Source organism: Xiphophorus hellerii, chromosome 18, assembly GCF_003331165.1.
Source record: "Xiphophorus hellerii strain 12219 chromosome 18, Xiphophorus_hellerii-4.1, whole genome shotgun sequence".
In the NCBI taxonomy this organism is placed as follows: Eukaryota; Metazoa; Chordata; class Actinopteri; order Cyprinodontiformes; family Poeciliidae; genus Xiphophorus; species Xiphophorus hellerii.
This window is the reverse complement of record NC_045689.1, coordinates 26,393,980-26,414,937: the sequence shown is the minus strand read 5'-3', so window position 1 is coordinate 26,414,937 and position 20,958 is coordinate 26,393,980. Positions and strand designations below refer to the sequence as shown.

General features: G+C 37.7%; 1 protein-coding gene across 1 annotated transcript; it reads right to left on the bottom strand.

Moving 5' to 3' along the window:
* Window positions 1-801: 801 nt before the first annotated feature.
* On the bottom strand, window positions 802-20,497 carry LOC116737453 (neprilysin-like). The gene is made up of 22 exons (XM_032590602.1): window positions 20,334-20,497; window positions 19,579-19,614; window positions 17,574-17,741; window positions 16,566-16,646; window positions 15,669-15,764; window positions 15,457-15,575; window positions 14,785-14,853; window positions 13,758-13,892; window positions 12,347-12,442; window positions 12,107-12,243; window positions 11,894-11,987; window positions 10,233-10,361; window positions 8,284-8,382; window positions 8,101-8,178; window positions 7,790-7,893; window positions 6,662-6,720; window positions 6,453-6,572; window positions 4,589-4,722; window positions 4,134-4,199; window positions 2,719-2,814; window positions 1,983-2,059; window positions 802-1,864 (listed from the first exon to the last, which is right to left on the bottom strand). The coding sequence occupies exons 1-22, from the start codon at window positions 20,464-20,466 to the stop codon at window positions 1,765-1,767; spliced, it is 2,226 nt and encodes a 741-aa protein (XP_032446493.1). The 5' UTR covers window positions 20,467-20,497; the 3' UTR covers window positions 802-1,764.
* Window positions 20,498-20,958: the final 461 nt, after the last annotated feature.

Genomic DNA, 20,958 nt, shown 5'->3' with positions numbered 1-20,958 from the left:
TTCCCAAGATAAAAAAAGAAAAAATAACAATAGGCACAATAATAAAGTACTGAAAACAAATAAATTCCCACATCCCAGATCAGGCCAACATGGATTTAGATAATGAGTTGAAACCACTGTTGCAAACCACCCTATGTTTAATAACAGTGAAACAGAAATATGTCATATACAATGCTGCCACCTCCTGACCGTATTGTGCTATTGCTGGAAACTGTATACAATTCAACTGAAAAAGTAAGGCAGAAAGATAAACACAATAAGAAAGCTCATGCCATCTCCTAAAAAAAAGTTATGTGGTTAAACACAGCATAAAAATCTAAATAAACTTATTTAATATAATCCATGAAATTAAATTCACGAAATTGATGAAATAGTTCAAAATAGAAGGTTTTCCCTGTGTACCTTGCCCAAGGACACCTCGACATGTGGCAGGAGGAAGCTGGAATCGAACCTACAACTTTCCGATCACAAGACTGCAATGGTGGACCATTGTGCTAACATAAAACTCCAGATTTTATGCTGTTGTGTTGAACGAGTAACACATTCAAATCAGGTGAACATACAGTAGATCTAACCTAGCATAGCTAACAATATTTTGTGTGCAATATGTTCACATCAAGTTTTGTTTCATTTTATTGTCAATTTGAAATCTAGAAAGCACTGGTTAGCTGAGTTTCTGTGGTGCAGTTAATATTTTTACCTTTTGGTGGCAAGCCACCAAAAGTGGTTTTATGTCACCAACAGCCAGGCAGGAGAGTTGTGCAGATTTTTTTTTACTTCTTAAAAAGACAACTAGCAATGTAAAATGTTAAACTATTCTTTAATATATATATATTCAGATTCTTTTTCATAAATGCACACTTGTGGTAACAATCATAAGGCCAACAGCAGGCAGTGATAATTGACATGGGTACAAAGCATAAACAACATTCACACAAAAACAGAGGAGGCTCAGTACAATTTATGGAAAAAGGTCTGGAACAAGTAGATTGTCATCTCAAGTCACTTGTCACATAAAAAAGAGAAAAAAACGCAGCTAATGCAGGTTAAGTATTCTGTTAGAAAACAGAAGACCCTGGTCAGCAGCCATCAACATATAGTGTATTGCATAATTCTGACTGTGCCATAATTTACTTAAACTAAAACGGTCCATGATGGGAAAACTGTAGAGAAAATCTGCAGACAAGACAGAGGCTGAAAACAGCCGAGGTTTATGAGAGTTCCAGCTGAGTCCCACATACAATACAGTGGTTCGGCCCTGTTGCATGTATGTGAGTGGGTAGGCGGCGTATTAATGCGTGAGTGGGTTGAGCACATTTTTCTGTCCGCCACTCTATTGCCTACTGCTTGTAAAGCATTTTGACTGAAACACACTCGCATATTCACCCATAAACAAACACTGGCAGGTTCAAAGGATAAGCAAATGTGAAAGCAAAAAACAGAATAAAACTTAAAAAAAAAAAAAACAGAAGGAGTGATTGTATCCAGTGAGCAGGAGAGTTGATTTATTGAACAGCAGTGTTGCAGTTTGAGAGACAAACTTTGACAGCAGACAACCAATGAGGGTTATTCCTTTTGGGACAATAATCCATCTTGGATAAAGTGCATGTTGCACTGCCTGTTCACCAGCCGTGGTCCATTTAGTAAAGAACAAAGGGAAGCTTCCATATCCCTGAAATCCTCCATGAGAGCTCCAGCAGTTAGAGGGGAGAGGTATCGTACCGGCAGGAAACACGGACCTAAAGACCGTGTTTGGTCTTTAGGTCACCAAACACGACAAACATTGTCAGAGACCATGTTGCTGCTTTTTTTGCAGTTGAATGCTTTGGCAAACTCTGGAAAATTCTGAAGGGAGCCGAGTACTCTAGAGTATACAAAGGAGACTGGTGTTAGCAGGTGAACTTTGTGTGTCAGAGGGTGCCTGCTTTTTAAACTGTATTTTTAGGTCATGAAATGCTGACATCTGCACTTCATGTTATTACCTGAACATCACTGGACTGTGTATACCGATTTTAACGGAAATAACGGCTTGCTGTGGTCGATACGATCCACACCAAATCTTAAAGAGATATAGAGGATGTAATGTATCAGACAAGTACAGAGCTTCATGAATTCAATTACAGATGTGTCAGGTATCCCACTGTATTTCTGACACCCCACCCCATAAACATATTCATTTTTGCAAAAGATAAATGAAAATCCTTACATTTTCTTTAACTGCAGTGCCAGGTTGTGTTTTTTTATATTAGTTGAGTTATCAAGAACTAAACTTTGGAAATGCTATTAGCTCACTTACCATGCTTCCTACTGTATAATGACACAAGGACAGTGTAAAATGTTCTTCATAATAGATACTGCAGTTTTAAATAGGTGGGTAGCAACTTCACAACTTTGAGATCCTACTTTTGTCTTTCATGAATGACATTTTTCTCAAGACAAAAAAAAATAGGAACAGTTAATGACTAAAATTAAACGGTTGGATTTTTACTAAAGTGGTCAGTGTCATCATGCACCTGCTATTAAACTGTTTTTCAATTTAAGGCAAATTGTTTTACAAATTAAAGCAGGTGATAATTGAGTTACAGTAAAGAGCAATCAAGTAACTATGGAGGTGGGCAGAATGAATTGTGTCAGAAATATTGATTAAAAATATTTAATACTGAACTTTATTAAACATTTATCAATATTAAAGATTTTTTTTTTAGTTCGACTGATTACCTGTGCAAAGTTAAGAAAGAAGAGCTGATCATGTGAAAGGTCAATCCCAGGCAGCAGTGGCTCCTTTCCATTCCTCTTCACAAATTTCTTGTATGCCTATAATAAAATACAAAATTTTATATATTTTACACATAGTTAATAAATGTTTGATTTAGAAATTTTTCAGTAATGCTCTACATATATTTCTCATTCATGTTTGCTACCACAGCTTCTACGTTACAAAGTAAACAATTGCTATTGCAATACACATCTTGCCAATTCACACAGGTCCTTTTTCGTATTAGACTGAAAGCAAAAATCAAAGATTTGATTTTTTTTCCAGAAAAAAATAAGTTTGCCCTGTTGGGCAGTGAAAGGTCTACTCATTGCTTCAACAAGGAACCAACTAGCGCAGAGGTGGGCAATCCTGGTCCTCGAGGGCCGGTGTCCTGCAAATCTTAGACCTCTCCCTGGTCCAACACGCTTGAATCCAACAGCTGAATCACCTCCTAAGTGCAGTCAAGTTCTCCAGAGTCCTGCTAATGACCTCTTTATTTGACTCGGGTGTGTTGAAGTAGAGATACATCTAAAAGTTGCAGGAGACCGGCCATCGAGGCCTGGAGTTGCCCACCCCTGAACTAGCGTCACTCAGATTCAGCATACCTTCATATCCTATATACCTAATTTGTTTTTATTATGTCTGATATTGTTTTCTGTTGTGTTTGGGAGCTTGATGTGGGGGGTGAGCTGCAGATTGAGAGTGCAGGTGCAGGTCAAATGCAAATTAAATTTGTACATCAATCCAGTTTCTTTGATATGTGTGTAGGCGTGCGGGCGTGTGTGTGTGGGTGGGATGCAGGTGCGTGTGTGTGTGTGGGGGTTGTTTGCATGTATTAGAGAGAGTTTGTGTGTGGCCTTTGAACTCTTTTTCTGCTGTTTACATGCTTTTATAATTCGCGGGTCAGAAATGACCCATAATACAACCCTTGCACCCTAGTGGTGAACGGAAAGAAAATGAAATTTTTGATGATGTGCCAGACCAGTCACTGGTCAGGGCTGATCAAGCAGAAAATTATAAGGCAATGATGACAAAGCAATTTCTCTTTGCATTTCTAATTCAGAGTAATTATCCTGAAGCAGCTTGTAAGCAAAATTTAATATTACCAGTTGGGTTTTTTTTTTTACATACAAGACAAGATATTTCTTTTATGTTTAAATAACATTGAAATCTTTTTTACAGAGTTGTAATAACTTTAGACTGGTGAATGACTCTGCTGACCCAGAGTCACAGTACCAGCAATCACACCTTCATACAACCTAACAAACATGTCAACATCCTGACAAACAGACTTCAACATTTTTTTTTCAAGTTGTATGAAGCAGGTCACATATGTAAACAAAAACATATTTTTTACAGCATCTCTTAAGTTCTTCACCTGGTATGCCTGTCGAATCCCTCCATTGTCAGCTATGTTTTCCTCGAGGGTGTTGTTGCCATTCAACTAAGGAGAAAATAAAGAGTCCAGAGTGCAAAAAGAGATTAAGAATCCTGAAAGTTTTCCCTCCATATTTTCAGTAAATTGCAGATTTCAGTTTCTGGGTTATAAGAACAAATTACAAAGGGAATAAAAGAAGCATTGTTGAAAGCAGCAGTACAGAGGAGGAAGGATAAAAGGAGAAGTACTCGTATGTCAACACAAAATATTAAAGACACCTAAAGCGGAAAGATGAAGCTGCCAAACAGGAAGAAAGATTGAAAAATGACAGATGGATAAGCTGGCAAAGGCAACAGGAATTCTGGTAACGTCAATGAAAGTGAAGCTAATGGAATTTTTCACGTAATTTTCCAAAAACGTAGGGGAAAAAAAACCAAGTGACTGTGTAAACATACATGTAAACCATTAGCCAGGTCCCAGGAAAATTTGCTGTACTGGCTAGCGATGCACCTTGAGAGTTCCAGGAAATTTTTTGTAGATTCAGGAGTCCACCAGTTCTTCAGATTGCCGTCCTTGTCGTAACTGCGACCTAGAGACACAGAACAGATGGGAGCTAGGAGTTAGGGATGGGAATATTAACATTTATTTATACTGCAAAAATAATTAAATAATGAAAACTACAAGTATGACCCCATTTGCAAATGTTAATAGATAGATACAATACCCTGTTAAATTTTGCATCAATTTGAGAGGCTATGTTGTGTTGCATCTACTTTTAAACTGTACTTTTAATCTTATTTAGGCAACTGTGTTGCCTAAATAAGATTCTTGTCCAGGTTGACACCGCCCCCCCCCCCCCAACCCCCTCCACATTGTTCTTCTTGTAATAAAGTGAAAAATGTAGCTGACAGGGAACATGGAGCAGTGGTGGCTCCAGACATTTTTTTCTGCAGGTGCTAAGGGGGAGTTAAGCATTTTACTGAGGATGCTATGACGGATCTTTTTTTCCCTATAGTTATCAACACACACGCATTAGCATTGTTATTTTAATCAGACTGATTTGCATTTATTTGACGCTTAGACGTCAGCACGAAGCCTTAAGCCCCTAGCCACGCAATGCCTCCAACATTGTGCACGTCACAGCAAAATGCTTTCGCTCGATGAGGAAAACGGCAGATCCACACACCCTCTACATCAATATAGCTGTGGACAAGATCACTGATGCCTATTGTTCTTGCAAGGCTGGGTAAGGCGGGCATTCATCATTTTGTAGGTTACTTTTGAAATCAGTGGGTGATTCCTGTGGTTTGTTGGCAAATGTTTGAGTGTGCCTTGGCTTGATACACTGTACTTGGTGCTACAGTGGCTAACACATGTAATAGTTTAGTCCAAAACCTTTTCTGCTAAAATAAAATCTTTAGTGTATGTCAGATACAGACACATTGCATATTGATCTGTTTAGCTAATGTAAGACTGTGTAGCAGACAGGCTTCAAGGTGTAGAAGTTGTATCAGTACTGCCATTATGCTGTACTTAGCTAAGGGGAAGCGTGTGTTTGTGAGACGGCCATGCACGTGGTAGCCGCGCTACCACGTAGAATGGGCATCAGCCAATGACAAGCGGCCCCTGTGGTAAGGTCCATTGCTCCACGTCTGCATGGGGGCGGAGCCGGTATCATGTCAATTGTTTCCTGGAAGTGATAATATGCGTAGACAAAGTTCAAATCCTCTTGTGGGATGCTTTTTTTTAAAACTCAGTATATAATAATTTATGTTTATTTTGTGTCTTTTGATGAAAATGCCACAATAACTACACATAAATAATGTTAAATCAGATGAAAAAAAAAATTTAATCTAATATTTTCTGGGGGTGGTATGACATTTTTAGGGGGAGCTATAACACCCTCTAGCGCCGCCACTGGCATGGAGTAACGTGTAACAAAGGGCAACATGTTCATCTATGGTCCAAGCAGCCAGAAGAAACCTCTGCATTTCCTCTGTTACACTAAAATGACTAAACTGTAAAAAAAAGGATGGAATTTTGTCATTTTGAAACCGTAAGCTTCTTATGGCTAAAAGTGATTGTTAGATATTAGAATTTGTTATATGTAAATAAGAATGCAGATGACATACCTCAGGTGGAAAATAATTTAAATTACAGTACAATTACAAGTACAACATCCTGAGGCCAAAGGCATAATAAGGTGAAACAAAGCTCTTCTCCAAAGTGGTACCAGTAACAGGGGGAAATCCATCTGTTCACAGACTAATGTAATCCAGCAAAACTGTAAGGAAGAACAATGAAGTAGAAAATTCATACCATTGTCATCAAAGCCATGTGTAATCTCATGACCGATTACCATGCCAATTCCACCGTAGTTGAGCGATTTAGGCTGGCCTTTGTTAAAGAAAGGGGGTTGAAGGATACCAGCAGGAAACACTACAGACAGAGAAAGCATTTTTACATTTCAAAATAGCTTAGGCTTTATGTTTTATGGCTGAACATAATTTCCAGTGCTTATTTGGTACCTATTTCGTTTAAGCTAGCTGAGTAGAAGGCGTTGATAACAGCAGCTCCAAAAAACCAACTTGAAAAAATAAATAAATAAAAAAATGAGAGGGGTGTTATTAAACGATGACACTGTGAAAGAACACGGAGGCACAGTAAGAAGCCTACTTGAGTAAAAATGTGGAAGATTAACATATAGCTTTTAAAACCCAAGGTCAATGTGTGACTCTGCTGTTAAAGCTGAACTCTAAATGCATGTGGGAGTTTGTGTGGCATAAAGTGAACACACTGCACAAGGAATAAATGAGGTAAACACTGTAGTAGTTCACTCTGCTAGGACCATAAATAAGACAGGTGATTTAACCCTCCTGTTATGTTGCAGGTCAAATTGAACCGTTTTAAAGTTTAAAATTTTTTTTTAAATAGTTGGAAGTATTTTTTTTTGCATTAAACTTTTTCTATTTGCCTTAATAGGTGCACTCTATATATAAATTGAAAATGTATTCATTTTACACATTTGCACCACCCCCTGGGTCTACTTTTTGCATACATACTGTTTGGGTCAATTTGACCCGGCAGTTAAGTTGAAGTGCAAAAAAAGATTAAAAAATGTCCAATTCTATATGTTTCCTTGTGGCTATGAACCATATTTTACCACACACAAACACACACAAACACACCCCACCACACACACACATGCACACCTGCACGCACACAAGCCCACTTTCTCACTATTCTCTTTACTTCACCAGGAAACTGCGAGAAAGCAGGTGTTCATACAACTTGGACAAACTCCACCCACTCTGAGTGACACTCAGCAGAAGTGGAGGAAAACATAAATACTCTCTGCATGACTCATTTATCTTGATATTAATCAGCAGGTCAATTTGACCCTGAACAGTATGTGTGTCTCAAGTTCAATTATAACGATCACCCATTGAAAAAAAATAAAGTGTAATTGGTTTCTGACACTACTGCATGACTAAACACTGCCCGGGTCAAATTGACCCACGAACATTATTGCTGTACCCTAGAAACGAACGTAACTGGAGGGTTAAATACCAAACAATGCACTTTTCATTTACAACACATCTGAAGTAAAGCTGGCAAATCCACTGCCCCCACAAAAAAAAAAGTAAAATCTTTACTCATTCTTGTTGACTTTTCTTCGCAATTTCTGCAGTTGTTTCTTGGTCCTATACTCCAGGTTCTGCAGGACGTTTTGAAAGTACTCCTCTCCACTGTAGCTCAGCTAACAGCAACACAGCCAGAAAAAAATCAGGAGGATCAGCAGTGATGGAAGCTGTCAACATGTATTCACGAGGGAAACTCATTTCAGTCAAAAATTCACTGGGATGTTTTAGGAAGGATAAGAAATGCAACTTTCCTAAAGTATTTTTTTGTTACAAAGAACTTAGTGAAATATGGATAACAGTGGGGTTTTTTCACAAATACTCACATCTTTGTACGCATTGTCTAGATATTCGTCATTCATGATGTCTTCAGAATAACCAATGCGTGCACGGATAGCTCGGGCCTGGCAAAAAAAAAAGAAAGGAAAATGAGAATAAATCTGGTTTACTTGTCGTTCTAAATAGAAATAATGGAATAGAATAATGATTCTTGCAACTGAAGTTCACACCTTGTCTTTAGCTGCATTTTTGGTCTCTTCATCCATCCAGGAGAGGTCATCAAGGTTACTAATGAAAACTTCCTGAATATCTTTAATCATCTCCTCCATCTAATCTCCCAACACACCAAAGAGAGAGCAAATGTCAGAAGATGCCAATGATAGAACAGGAACATGCATCATGAAAAGGTTCTCTGGTCTGCTGTTGCTGTTGTTGTTGTTCATCAACTCTAATTGGATCAGAAGTAAGACAAATATAACTTCTGTCAAACCATTAACACACTTCCTAAAATGATTAGGCTTTATATATACACATATCAGAACAATTCAGACGTGCATATTAGTCTGTTCATAATGACAACTGCATTGACAAGATCGTTTTAAAAATAACAATATATTCTGAAAATTTTAATATTTCCATCAGGATTTTTCTTGGAGGTCTTGACCATATACTTGACTAAAAGAAATAAAAATATGCTCGACTTTAAATACTTCCATGGTCAATGTCATTGACAGTTGAACTGTTAGAGTTTTCCAACACCAGGAAATAATCTGCGGTGTCCCTTAGTGTTCAATGATAAAAGAATGACTGTATGCAAACTTCTGAATTTAAAGAAAACTACATAAAAAGACACCTCTAAGTTTTCTGTCTTTAAATATGAATAAATTTGGGTTATTCTAACAGATCTGAAACAGGAGATGTTTGGTCTAGTTCAACTTCAAACAGTGAGAGAAAATGTTGCCTTTTTACACTGAATGTACAATTGTTGTTCCTGATATAATAGCGAAGGATATTAAAATCTATGATCTTGCAACCAAGAGGAAGAAAAACAACTTTATAAAATCATAAAATTGTTTATTGATACTATTGTCATTACACCCCGTTTCAAACCTGCATAGTGTTGTTGAACCACTACAACAGATTTTTTTTTCTTCCTTGAGGCTTTTTTTATAATATCATCCCCAAGAGTTTCCACATTTTTAAATGCATTGCTTCACACAAAGAATTAAATGAACTGAGACCTACACTGAGACCACAGTAAGAGAAAACCCAAAAACCCCTTGTCTCGTCACGTTAGTGGACCCCTTGCTTGCTCATTGCACAACCCTTTTAAAACGTTGTGGTTTGCCACAAACTGGCAGAGACAAGCCTTTAGGGGAGATTGTTGTGTTTGGACGCATGCGGTTTGTACAAATTTCGCAATAAACCATCACTGTTTAAATTTTAGTTTTACAGTGAAAGCTTCCACTCAGGTGTGTTTATATCAAATATGCATGGTGAGCAGCTGAAACTAGAGCTAAACAAGAAACATGCTGCTTATAGGCTTGGAGTGCTTTATTTACTAATTAATGTTATAGTTCACTGAATGTCTCTTGACCACTAATATATAAATGTGTAAGGAGATGGTCAGCTGATAATCTGAATGATTGATCAGCTACTTCCCGCAGAAAAAAATATATATACAAAAAAAATCGAATTACTTATAGATGCATAAATCTCCTCAGAAATCATTTCTATAATGGATTCATCTATATGTAAGGGATTTCTAACTTTAATCTCAGAATTCTGACTTTGATCTGAGTAGGCAAACATCTTTATAGACGTTGAGATGCTTAAGAGTTAAGACGGTGTCACTCGTACACGAAACAGTATAGCGGCAAAGCCTGCGTGTGCACATACACAGAGGCACACAGTTGAGATTTGCAGCGTAGGTGGTGTGAGCACGATAACAAGGACGCCTCATTCAGCTGCTTCCAGTGGATGCAAGCAAGATAACACTGAGGCACAGACAAGAGACAGGTGACAAAATCAAATGTCTCTTAAACTATCTCGCTCTGTATATGAATACATAAAAACACTCACTATTTTTATGTCATCAGTTCAGACTGTCAATGTAAAAGAGAGCTGTTCAATAAAGCTTTTTTAATCTGACAATCAGCCCAATTCAGCCTCTACCTACCAGCTCTTTGCTGTTGTCAGAGAAAGCCTCCTGCACATAGAGCCGTCCCACGGCTTTGCCCAGGTTGCCGTTGACATACAGTGCACACCATCGCCACAAGGCATCCTCTGATGCTTTACCGGTCAGAACCTATTGGGAAAGTGATGAGACAAACTTTGTGAACGAAGGAGAAACTTCATTCAGGGCAATACTTTAATCATGTTCAAATAAAACCGAATTCCCTTTTAGAAATAGAGCGAAACAAAAAGGATGGGTTATGAAGGAAAGTTTACAAGAATCTATAAAAAATAAATAAATAAAGTACAGCATCGCCTAAACATTTGAATTTCCTTGAACTATCAAGAGAGAGTTCAAGGGAAATTGCAATACAAAAACAGCACAAAAACAAAGTAATGCTGAATTATCCTGTAGCATGCAACCACACTCAGATGATCTGATTGGTTGATTTACTTGCATTGAAACGGATACACATAAAAGTTGCAGTGAATCTGGCCATGATGGACTGGAATCCAAACCACTGTAGCACTGGTGTTATGTTTAGGGTCATTGTCTCGCTGGGGCATAAATCTCCTCCCCAAACTGATTATAACTAGCATCCCTGCCGCTGTTCAGTCATCTCAACAGAGCTTAAGGCCAATAGCCTCTCAACAGATTCTTGCACTTGCTGCTCTGTCAAAAACCCCATGAACGTTTTGCTTCTTTGACTAATACAATGCCTGGCCAAAGGTCTGGACTCTGTAGTGGCCCATCCATGTGTAAAAATGACATCTCATGCTCCCTGAACCACTCTTTCACAATTCGAGTCTGATGAATCCTGGCATTGTCATCTTGGAATATGCTCTTGCCAACAGGGAAGAAGAAATTCATTGATGGAATAACCTGGTCACTCAGTATATTCAGAATTGTCAGATTAGATCATTCTTTCACCCTTAGTCTTGCTGAACCAAGACCTGACCTGACAGTGCTAAGACCTGGGGCAACAACCCCAGATCATAGCACTGTCCTACAGGCTTATACAGTAGGCGCCAGGCATGATGGGTAATAACTTCACTTGCCTCTCTTCTTGCGCTGATGCGGCCTTCACTCTGGAAGATGGTAAATCTTAACTCATCAAACCACATGATCTTCTTCTGTTGCTCCAGAGTCCAATCCTTATGCTCCCTAGCAAATTGAAGCTTTTTTTTTTTCTTTTTTTTTACAGTTGCTCAGTCGCAATCCCTTAAGTTCCTTTCTCATTGTGTGTGTGGAAATGCTCTTACTTTCACTTTTAAACATAGCCCAGAGTTCCACTGTTGTTTTTCTTCTATTTGATTTCACCAAACGTTTCACCGATCATGGTAATTCAGAATTCTTTTCCGGCCACATTTCTTCTTCAGTAGATTCTGCAATCTCCTCAGGTGTTTTCTCGTGTTTGATGCATGACAGTGATTGGACCTGTCTCAAACACACTGACATCTTCCTTGTTTTAATGACATTTCAGAGTCTATTAAATATAACATCTATAAAACTTCCTTGTGCCTTTTTGTTTTCAACAACTACAAGTAATTTTTTACACCTATGCAATAACTTGCCATTTTGAAATTGTTATAAAGACATTGCAAGGACATTCATGAAAGTAGTTTTCCCAAGTCAACATGTCAAGGTGATATCAGGCTGCGTACCTTGAGGAAAACATTCTTGGTGTTTCTGTAAACTTGACTCAGCTCCCCTACCATTTGCATAACAAACCGCCAAACCACGTAGTTTTGCACATCCCTGAGAAACAAAACACAGCAAGGACAAGGAGATCGACACAATCCGCATACAATTACTGCAAAGGTAAGCAATTTCTCTGGAAAACAACAGCCATCTCTGACTTGAATAATCTTACACACCTCTTGGTGTATTTGGCTAATACATTTTTGAGTTTTCCATAATAGCTGGGGGAGTAGTTGATGATTTTCTCCGAATCATTAACCTTCGTGTTCACGGTGTCCATTATCTTAGCAGTGTAGTAAGTCCAGTTGAATTTCTTCAGGTTGAGCCAAAACACACACAAGGAAACCAAGTTTAAGATATTTGACACTAAGTTTAAATAATAGGAATGCTCACAAGCTAAGATGTTATAGCATTACCTGAAAGTCAACTTCAAAAGCGAATATTCTATTCAGCGTACTCAATTGCATCTTGTTGTAAAGCAACGCTGGATCCCTCCGCTGAAAGTCAGTGGCCTAGGAGAAAACGAAACGCAACAAAAAGAAACATAGGACTACAGCTTAAAATTACATAAAGATTCTGTTTCCCCAACACATTTACACTCTTGGTACATCTCCAGAAGCATCAAGCATGTGCAGCCCAGAAGGCCTCGGGTCTGTAAATGTCAGAGTTTGAATGGTTTAACTGCTTTGTAATAGTGAGAAGCAGAGTGGAGAGAAAGCAAAGCATGTAAGCAACAATAGAAGCGCAGACTGACAAAACAGGGTTACTAATCTGTTGATTTCTAGGAAATTCTTGGTGTGACAGGTTAACAAGCTTGTCTCAAAAAGATGTGTATATGCCCAGAATTATTTTGTACTGTGAACTTTTTCTGAATATGCTAGTATACTGTGATGATTAGGCCAAACGATGCAGGTTACATAAATTCCTAATAAATATGCAAGGGCTTTAAAATACTAAATGGATAAATGTGGCCACACTTCTCTGTTATAACATTTGACTGTTCCACTATTTTAGTTGGACAAGTAGACCAGATGTAAAAAATCAAAACAAAAAGAAACAGCATGTACTGTATAAAGAAAAATGGTAGGGTGTTGGTGAAACCACAAAAGGGTAATGTTATTTTCCCCACAGAGGTTGCTGACAAGAAAAGCTCCGACAAGCCCACCTAACTTCCCAAACTATGCATGTTTTTGTTTACATTGAATACTGCAAAAGATTTTTTTTTTTTTTGGCTGTGTCTTAGACATGATCAGTGTCAGTAGCTGTCTTTAAATGAGTTCCAAATTCAAAGGTTCCACATCCCAAAGTCCAGTACCGGTAGAGAGCAGCACTGGCTGCGTTTCTAAGAGTGTCTTCAGGGCAAACACTACAACTGTTGGATCAAAGCAGACCATCAATCCAGCAAAGACAGAGGCTAAGGTGGAAAAACTGTAGAGCCGATCTTGGGAAGTAATTTAATTATTACATGAGATAATAGGGCTAATAGGGCTTTAGATAGGATTTTTAGCAATTTTTCTTTGTGTTGTAGTAATACCTTTTTACTTAATTAAAATCATTAAGGGAAACTTAGTGTGATTAATAATGTAGCTATTGGATGAATAAATCAATAATGAGTGTTTTTTTATCATCATTCTTCATAATTAAGAGTAGAGTTGTTCAGGTGGTGAAACTAATCCAAGTATTTTAGGTTTGAGCAACAAATTATTAACATGCAGCCCTTACTGATGGAAAAACAAACTGTGAAGATCTTTATCTAAGCAAAGACAAGAGCCTGGCCTGGTAACATTTCAGCTTAAGTGATCTCTGAAAGAATAAATGTATGCTCACACTGGCGATGTCTTTCTCCAAATTCACAACTCGTGTCACCTCTGCTCTTATGTCTGCTTCGTTGATTTGCAGTCCCCGGTCAGTGCGGATCAGCTTTGCCAGATCAAACATGAACTGCTCATAAGCTCGACATGCCTGTAAAACACATCAATAATGTTTGTTTTCCCAAAACAAAAAGTGTCTCCTGGCACAGACCAACTATTGCTACAGCTGCTTACAGTAGCTGCTTTTTGTTTATCAAATCAACTGTTCACATTCAGCTGTAAAATAAAACCAGAAGAGAGGATGTCTAATAACATTTGATCTGTCTTACAAAGATTTTCTTCCCCACCTTTTATTTACAACAAACCACTGACAGGCAATAATGTTCCCTATGGCTTAATCTAAACTAATGCATTTAAGCAGTGCAAAAAAGTTCAAACACGATGGCGATGCTTTAATTGGGTTGGACAATATGGCTGAAAAACATCACAATATGAGTGTTTTATGTCAGTTAATAGACAATTATTGATATATTGATTGAAAGGTTGTTTGTTTTAATTAGTTTAATTAGCATGAAATTTTCAGTTTCATCCACCGTGTTCACTCTACACCATTGCTTATTGTTCAGCAGTTATGAGACACAATGGTGAAACCTTAAAGTGCTGCTGCACAACTTTCTCAACAGGTTGTTGCTAGGTTCCTTCCTTGCTTATAAGCAATAATTATAAGCTATAGCTGACTGAGAGGTGGAGAAGCTATTGCCTTTCCTCTGCCTACATCTCCCAGAATGCAGCGTGGATATGGATCGGAGTTCAGTGAATTTGTTATTGAATATTCTATTGGATGTACTATCTATTAATATTGATCTCGTGTCTGTCACGATATAAATTATTGATTTTGTTGTTCAGCTTTATGAAACACCAGCTGTCCATGTTAACCAATTCTCAACTAAATAAATCAGCACCAGCACAAATTAACATTTTCTACTGCTTTGGTTACGAATTACTTACACATGACCAAATAACTATTAAACATTTCAGCGCACCTCTGCAAAGCGACCCCTGCAGCTGTAGTAGTCTATGGACAAGAGGCCAAAGGACATTTGTTGGTCAAACTGACAAAGAATGGAAGACAAAAAAAAAAAATCAAGAAAATATTCTAGTTACCAGACATATTCATCATTATGTAACCAGGTTTGCCCAACAGATTGAACTCTCTAACTACAAGAGACACTTGTTCAAAAATTTAAGTATGTCGGATTTATCAGCTACCTGGCTGCATACAATAGGAAAATTAACTATTCTTTGATAGGTTTTTTGTTTTAATTAGTTGAAATATTGCAAAACTGTTGTTAATTTTTCTATTGATGCCAAATATTTTATTGTTTTCCAAAATTCAGGGATCTTTGCAACACAAAAGAACAAAAGAAGAAGGTGATTTATTCCTCAAATTTCAATGCATGTACTGTACTAAAACATTTTGGACTATTTTTTAGTCCAAAATCATATTTTTGATTTTTGTACTGTTCAAATCTTCTGGGAGATTTTGTTTTGAGATTTTTATCAACTGTAAGTCCAAATAATCAAAACTGAAAAAACAAATATGCTTGAATTGTTGTTTACACACTCTGTCAAAATTAGTGAAAAATTAACTGACTGAATTCTAATTTACCGAAATGCGCTATCAGGGGTTTTACAGCCGCAAGCTTTGTACGTACATAAATGATGTGTTTAGTGGAGTCTCTGTCATCAGCGCGAATGAAAAAGCTAATCAGGACTTCAGTTCCATATTTCCAATTTAACCTGGCAATGACATCCTCTAACCTCCAGGTTTTCCCTGAAGAAATAAGGAGGATGTACGAGGGAAGAACTGCAATAAGTGATTTACAGCATGATGGCAGTGAGGGGAAGAAGGGTAAAAACGCAATACCATAGACATTATCCCAGTTGTCCACAGCCATGGGCCACTCAAAGATGTCTGGCAGCATGTCGAGCAAAGGAGCTCCTCCTTTCCGCTCTATTAAGCCTACAGTGCAGTATTGGTGAAAGTCAAATGGAAATTAGCTTGCATACAGTAATTTTACACAAACTGAAAAAGTAAAACTGGAACATGCATAATTAAGATTCACCACAATTTCGAAATTTAAATTGCAACCCTGTAAGACCCTTTTGTTGTAACTTTGCAACATATCCATTTCAAACAAGAAAATTGTAAAAAATAATAATTTTTCTTCTAGGTTTTCACTTAGAATTTGAGCCTGTTTGTTCAGTCTTGGAATACTATTTATAGACGATTTGTATACAAATTCTCCCACTTGAAAAACAGTGGCTGAGCATGATCTCTGAGTACCACATTAAATAAAACGCAGTGCGTAAAACGTTTAAGATTTTTGGGTGACCATTACAATGTCTAGATCAGAGGTGCTCAAGTCCAGTCCAGTCCTCGAGAGATATCCTGCAACTTTTAGATGCATCCTTACTCCAACAGACCGGGACCAGCTCTGAACAGGCCTGGTAACGAGCCATTCATTTGATTCAGGTGTGTTGGAGCAGGGAAGCATCGGAAAGTTGTAGGATGGTAGCTCTCGAGGAATGGACTTCAGCACCCCTGGTCTAGATCATGTATACATACAGTACGTATGTGCAACACTTTTACAAAATGGAAAGATGAGAAATTTTTGATATTACATCTAATATTATATTTTAACTTCCACATTCTGAAAGAAACAGACAGCCCTCAGGAAATGTACAAAGTGATGACTATACAAAACATAACAGTATATCTAAAATGGACTAGTCCATTCACATCTTATGTCTGCTGACTCACTGTTGTTTACGCAGGACTTGTAAAGTGTCTTTGCCTTGGTGACAGCAGGAGACTCCCTCTCCACATTCTTTTCAAGGACACCTGCATATAAGCACAAACAAAAGCACACATAAAAAAAGGACAAAGATAAAGGTGAAATCAGTGTACCTGATAAAAGTTATAGGGTGAGGGTGTAGGGGGAGCAGCATATGCCTGCAAAAAGATGCAGAGCCGCTTTTAGATTTAGCTCCAACAGTGTGTGTGTGTGTTCTTAACATAGTATGTAATAGGAACCCTCAGAGCCTGCTTATGTTCTTAATTCCAAGGTGTAACCACTTCAAGATGCCTTTAACTGAAAGGTTTTGTTGAATAAAGTTAACTTGCCTTGCCGTTTGTAATAGTAGTTATTAGACTTCTACTCAACTGCAGTCCACACAATGTGACTATCCCCCAAACTCCAAAATAGGCCTTTTCTTTTCTTTTTTTAACAATCAACTAAAGGACTCAACCTTGAGTCCTCAGATGTTGTTCTGCAACTTTTAATGACTCCAGTGCTTCAAAACACCTCAATTAATTTTTTGATTACTATCAAGACTTTACAGTGTGGAGGGGGGGGATTTCCCTGATTTCCCAGGCCATGCCTGTGTTCAGGGAAACAAGCTGTTAGGTTTAATATCTGTCTTTTATTAAGGCTATACTTACAAGCATGCTTGTGCACTGTATTTAAAAGCTCTTTCTTTCATTCAACTTCACTACAGCACTGTAAAAGCAGCATGCTTCTTTAGAAACAATCTTTTGTGGCTTCCTTTGCTGAAGATATCAATGACTCTGCTGGACAACTGTCAATGACGGACACTTCCCCTTGAATGTGTAGGTCACAACATGAAATGTCACAGAATGTATTAACATTTTTTAATCAAACTTTACAGAGAAAAGAAAAATGCTTCAGATATATCTCTGTCAATGAGTTTCAAATGGATTATTTCATAACTCATTCTCGTGAACAAAAATAAAAACCTCTTAAAATACTGTCACCTTTGAGGATGACCTCCATGTTGCCTTTCAAGATGTTTTGTAAGCCATATTTGGATTGGGCCTCTGGGATGATGCTCTTTTTCAGCCATCCTCCACAGGCATATTGATAGAAGTTGTCACAAGGATCCACGGTAGCATCCATGTTCTCAATGAGGCGAGACGCTGCAGGAAATTGAGAGGTTTATTGGGAGGGGGAAAAAATCTTAAACAAGTATGAAATAGTTTGCAACAGTAAGAGCTGGAAGAAACCCTGTCAAATTATGCAGATGAAATTCAACTTAGTTCTGCTAGAAAGACTGTCAGGACTGTAAAACTTACAAAGAGAGAGCACTGGAAGGCAGGGAAATAAATTAATGAACAACAAAGCAGAAGCAAGACAGAAGAACATAATGAAGGTCTAGCTGATGAGAAAGAAGTCTGAGCATTGACAAGAGTGCTCTGGTGTGTACCAAGACTTACAGTAGGTGTTCCAGACAAAAGGCTTTTCTAAATAAAACAGGAAGTTGCCTCAATTAAGAGTCTGATAATCAAAGACTCCAAATGAAAACTCCACACATGAACCCCCCGCCCCCCGAATCAGTCCAACATCACAGGTCAAAACAAGTACAACTTTGAATTAAGTCTTTTTCAACAACTACTTACAGCCACCTGATTATAGATGCTCCAATGTCACTAAGTAATACTCTGGTATTCTGGGAAATATGTTTAATCATCTTACACCAAAGTGTTCAAAGAGAAGATTAGCTGAGAACCTGTTGAATGACGAAGGCTGCAGCTGATTAACTGAATGCTAGAAAAAGGAAAGCAGCTAAAAAGCTCTGATTACAGTGATCTAATCCTCCTACAAAGCTAAAGGGTCAAAACGCTCACTTCAGATACCAACACAAAACTTAATGTATTTAATCCTCACTTTAAAGTGAGGTGAAATTATTTAATTTAGGGATAAACGCTAATAATTTATTGAGGTTGCTTTGATTATTTTCACTGATTTAATTAAAGAAACTACATTTCTCTGTGAGTAATTTACACTGAGTCAAATTACTGAGTCAAATAAAAGCTTGTTGCAAGGCAAGAGGTCTTTGTTGTAGGTCTTACAATAAAAATGGAAACTAAACTGTTTAAATGTTTAACTAGACAAATTGGGAAATATTCTGTGAAGTGTCAAGTTTTCAGTCAGTGTAGATTTAAAACAAAAAAATCTAAAACAAAATCAGTCTTGCTGTTTTGATGTTTTTGATCCCTATTAATCATACCTTAAATTAAATGAAATTAAAACGTTGACTTTTCCATTTTAGGATTTTTACTTGTCTGTATTTTTTTTTTCAAAGTCTGTCATCTAAAAATGTCCCCCTAACATTGTTTAAATTTAAATGTGGATCTGCATCAACTGTATGAACTAGCAAACAAAATTCATGCTATTCTTGAATTGTTATCAACCGACACCCAGAATGATTCTCCGGGCCGCAAATTGCCTCCAGGATGAACTTTGGACGCCCCCGTTTTATAACCTCTTGGATAAGCTCCAACTTCTAAGACTTGGAGCTCATAACCAAAAAGATATGACTAAACAATGGGTTAGATTGCTCTAATATCAATTATAGTCAAGTTTTCTGCTGTTTATCAAGGACACAAATAATTTTCAACATGTCATTTAATAAATAAAATGTAAATAGTAGGAAGATTAATCTTTTTTTCCTAAACTTAATCTCATTGTACATTATTTTATTATCTTTGTGGATGTCTGTTTCATTTCCTGTAAGCAGCAAACTCCTTGGTTCTACATGTAGAACATGCACAATTCTAGGGCTGATCAGATCTGTTTTATTGTGGTTTTGACTGAAAGAGAACATGTCTCATTCGAAGAGGCCATTTTCAGTGAGCATGTCTACAATGCTTCTGCAGCAGCCTCACTTCTCCCAGGCCGGCTCCCTCTGGGAGAAGTCAAAGCCTTCAGGATGAAACAATAGAGAGAGAAAACAAACAAACACCAGCTGCTTACCTGACTGCGTGCAGTCGGCTGTGGTGCAGACGTTATCTGCAATAGAACGTAAAACACGTTTCCATTACTCAGTGGGTTTTTCAGCAATCAGTGGTGATTACATCTAAATCAGTTCCTTCTTCTGCATTTCTTTTTATTAATGAATTTGTTAATTTGTTATGTCAATTGGATGACCTTTTCTGTCAGGACCATCTGCCATCATGACCTGTTGAACTTTGGCAATAACTAATCTATAGATCACCTGCCTGTGATAACTCAAACCTCATTTAACTGCTTATTTTAAAGCAGAAGCATGAAGGAGTGAAAATCTAAAAGTTGGACGTTGAACTGAAAGAAAAGGCTTGGGCCTCGCTTCTCAGTTTTCCTTAGATCGTCATCCTTTTTTTAAATAAAACAAAAAACAAAACATTTTCTAGGAAATATGCAGTTCAGAATCAAGCCTACTTTTAGAAATTTGAGACAGTGTTTTTTGAATCACGAAAACCTTTTTAAGGGGTTATTTGAATGCATATTTTTCTTTTTTTTTCTGTCCCAGAGACTGTATTGAAGAACAGTGAATAAGCACACAGAACATATATGAGCAAAGGGCAGCACTTGTGCATGCTGTTAGTGAAACCTAATGAATGTCCTAGACAAATCCTTTTGAATAGATGATTCACTTGTTTTGCTCACACGTTTGTTTGAGTTTATTAAAGACAAGAAAAAATGCATAAAACATATCAGTGTCAGTTCTAATCCTTACTTAAAACACTTACTTGACTGGATGGCAAACACAATGATGAGGATAACAATGATAATGAGGAACAAAGAGACGATAGTAATCAGGCCGATTTCCAGAGAGGTAAAACGGGGCTTCTTCGCCGGTTCTGGAGTATCGGTCTCTGTCATTCTCAGGTCTCCTCTTTCACTGGCTGCAGAATCTCACCTAATGGGGGAATAAACCATTAGTTAATTCATTAACAAAGCTCTTCCAGTCACAGCTTCCTGTTACTCTTACTGAATAGAATCCTGTTTGCGCCTGTTTTCTCTAGAACCACTAGCCATCAGTTTCCAAAGCTCCAGACCAGCCTACAGACTTCAACAGATGCTCAATAGAAGGGCCTCAATGCCTCCAATAGACACCATGAGAACATAACTAAATGGCGAGGTCACTATCACTGTGGTAATGACAGCTTTGTGGAGTTGCTGTCATTGCCAAGCACTTCCATTTTCTTACAGCTGACCATTGACTCTGGAATATTTCCGAGGGAGGAATTTCACAACTAGATTTATTGCAAAGGTGGCATCCTATCACAGTTCCACACTGGAATTGCAAACACTTTCACAAATGTTTTCAAAAACAGTCTGCACTGGATACACCTGTAGCCATGGAAGTGATTG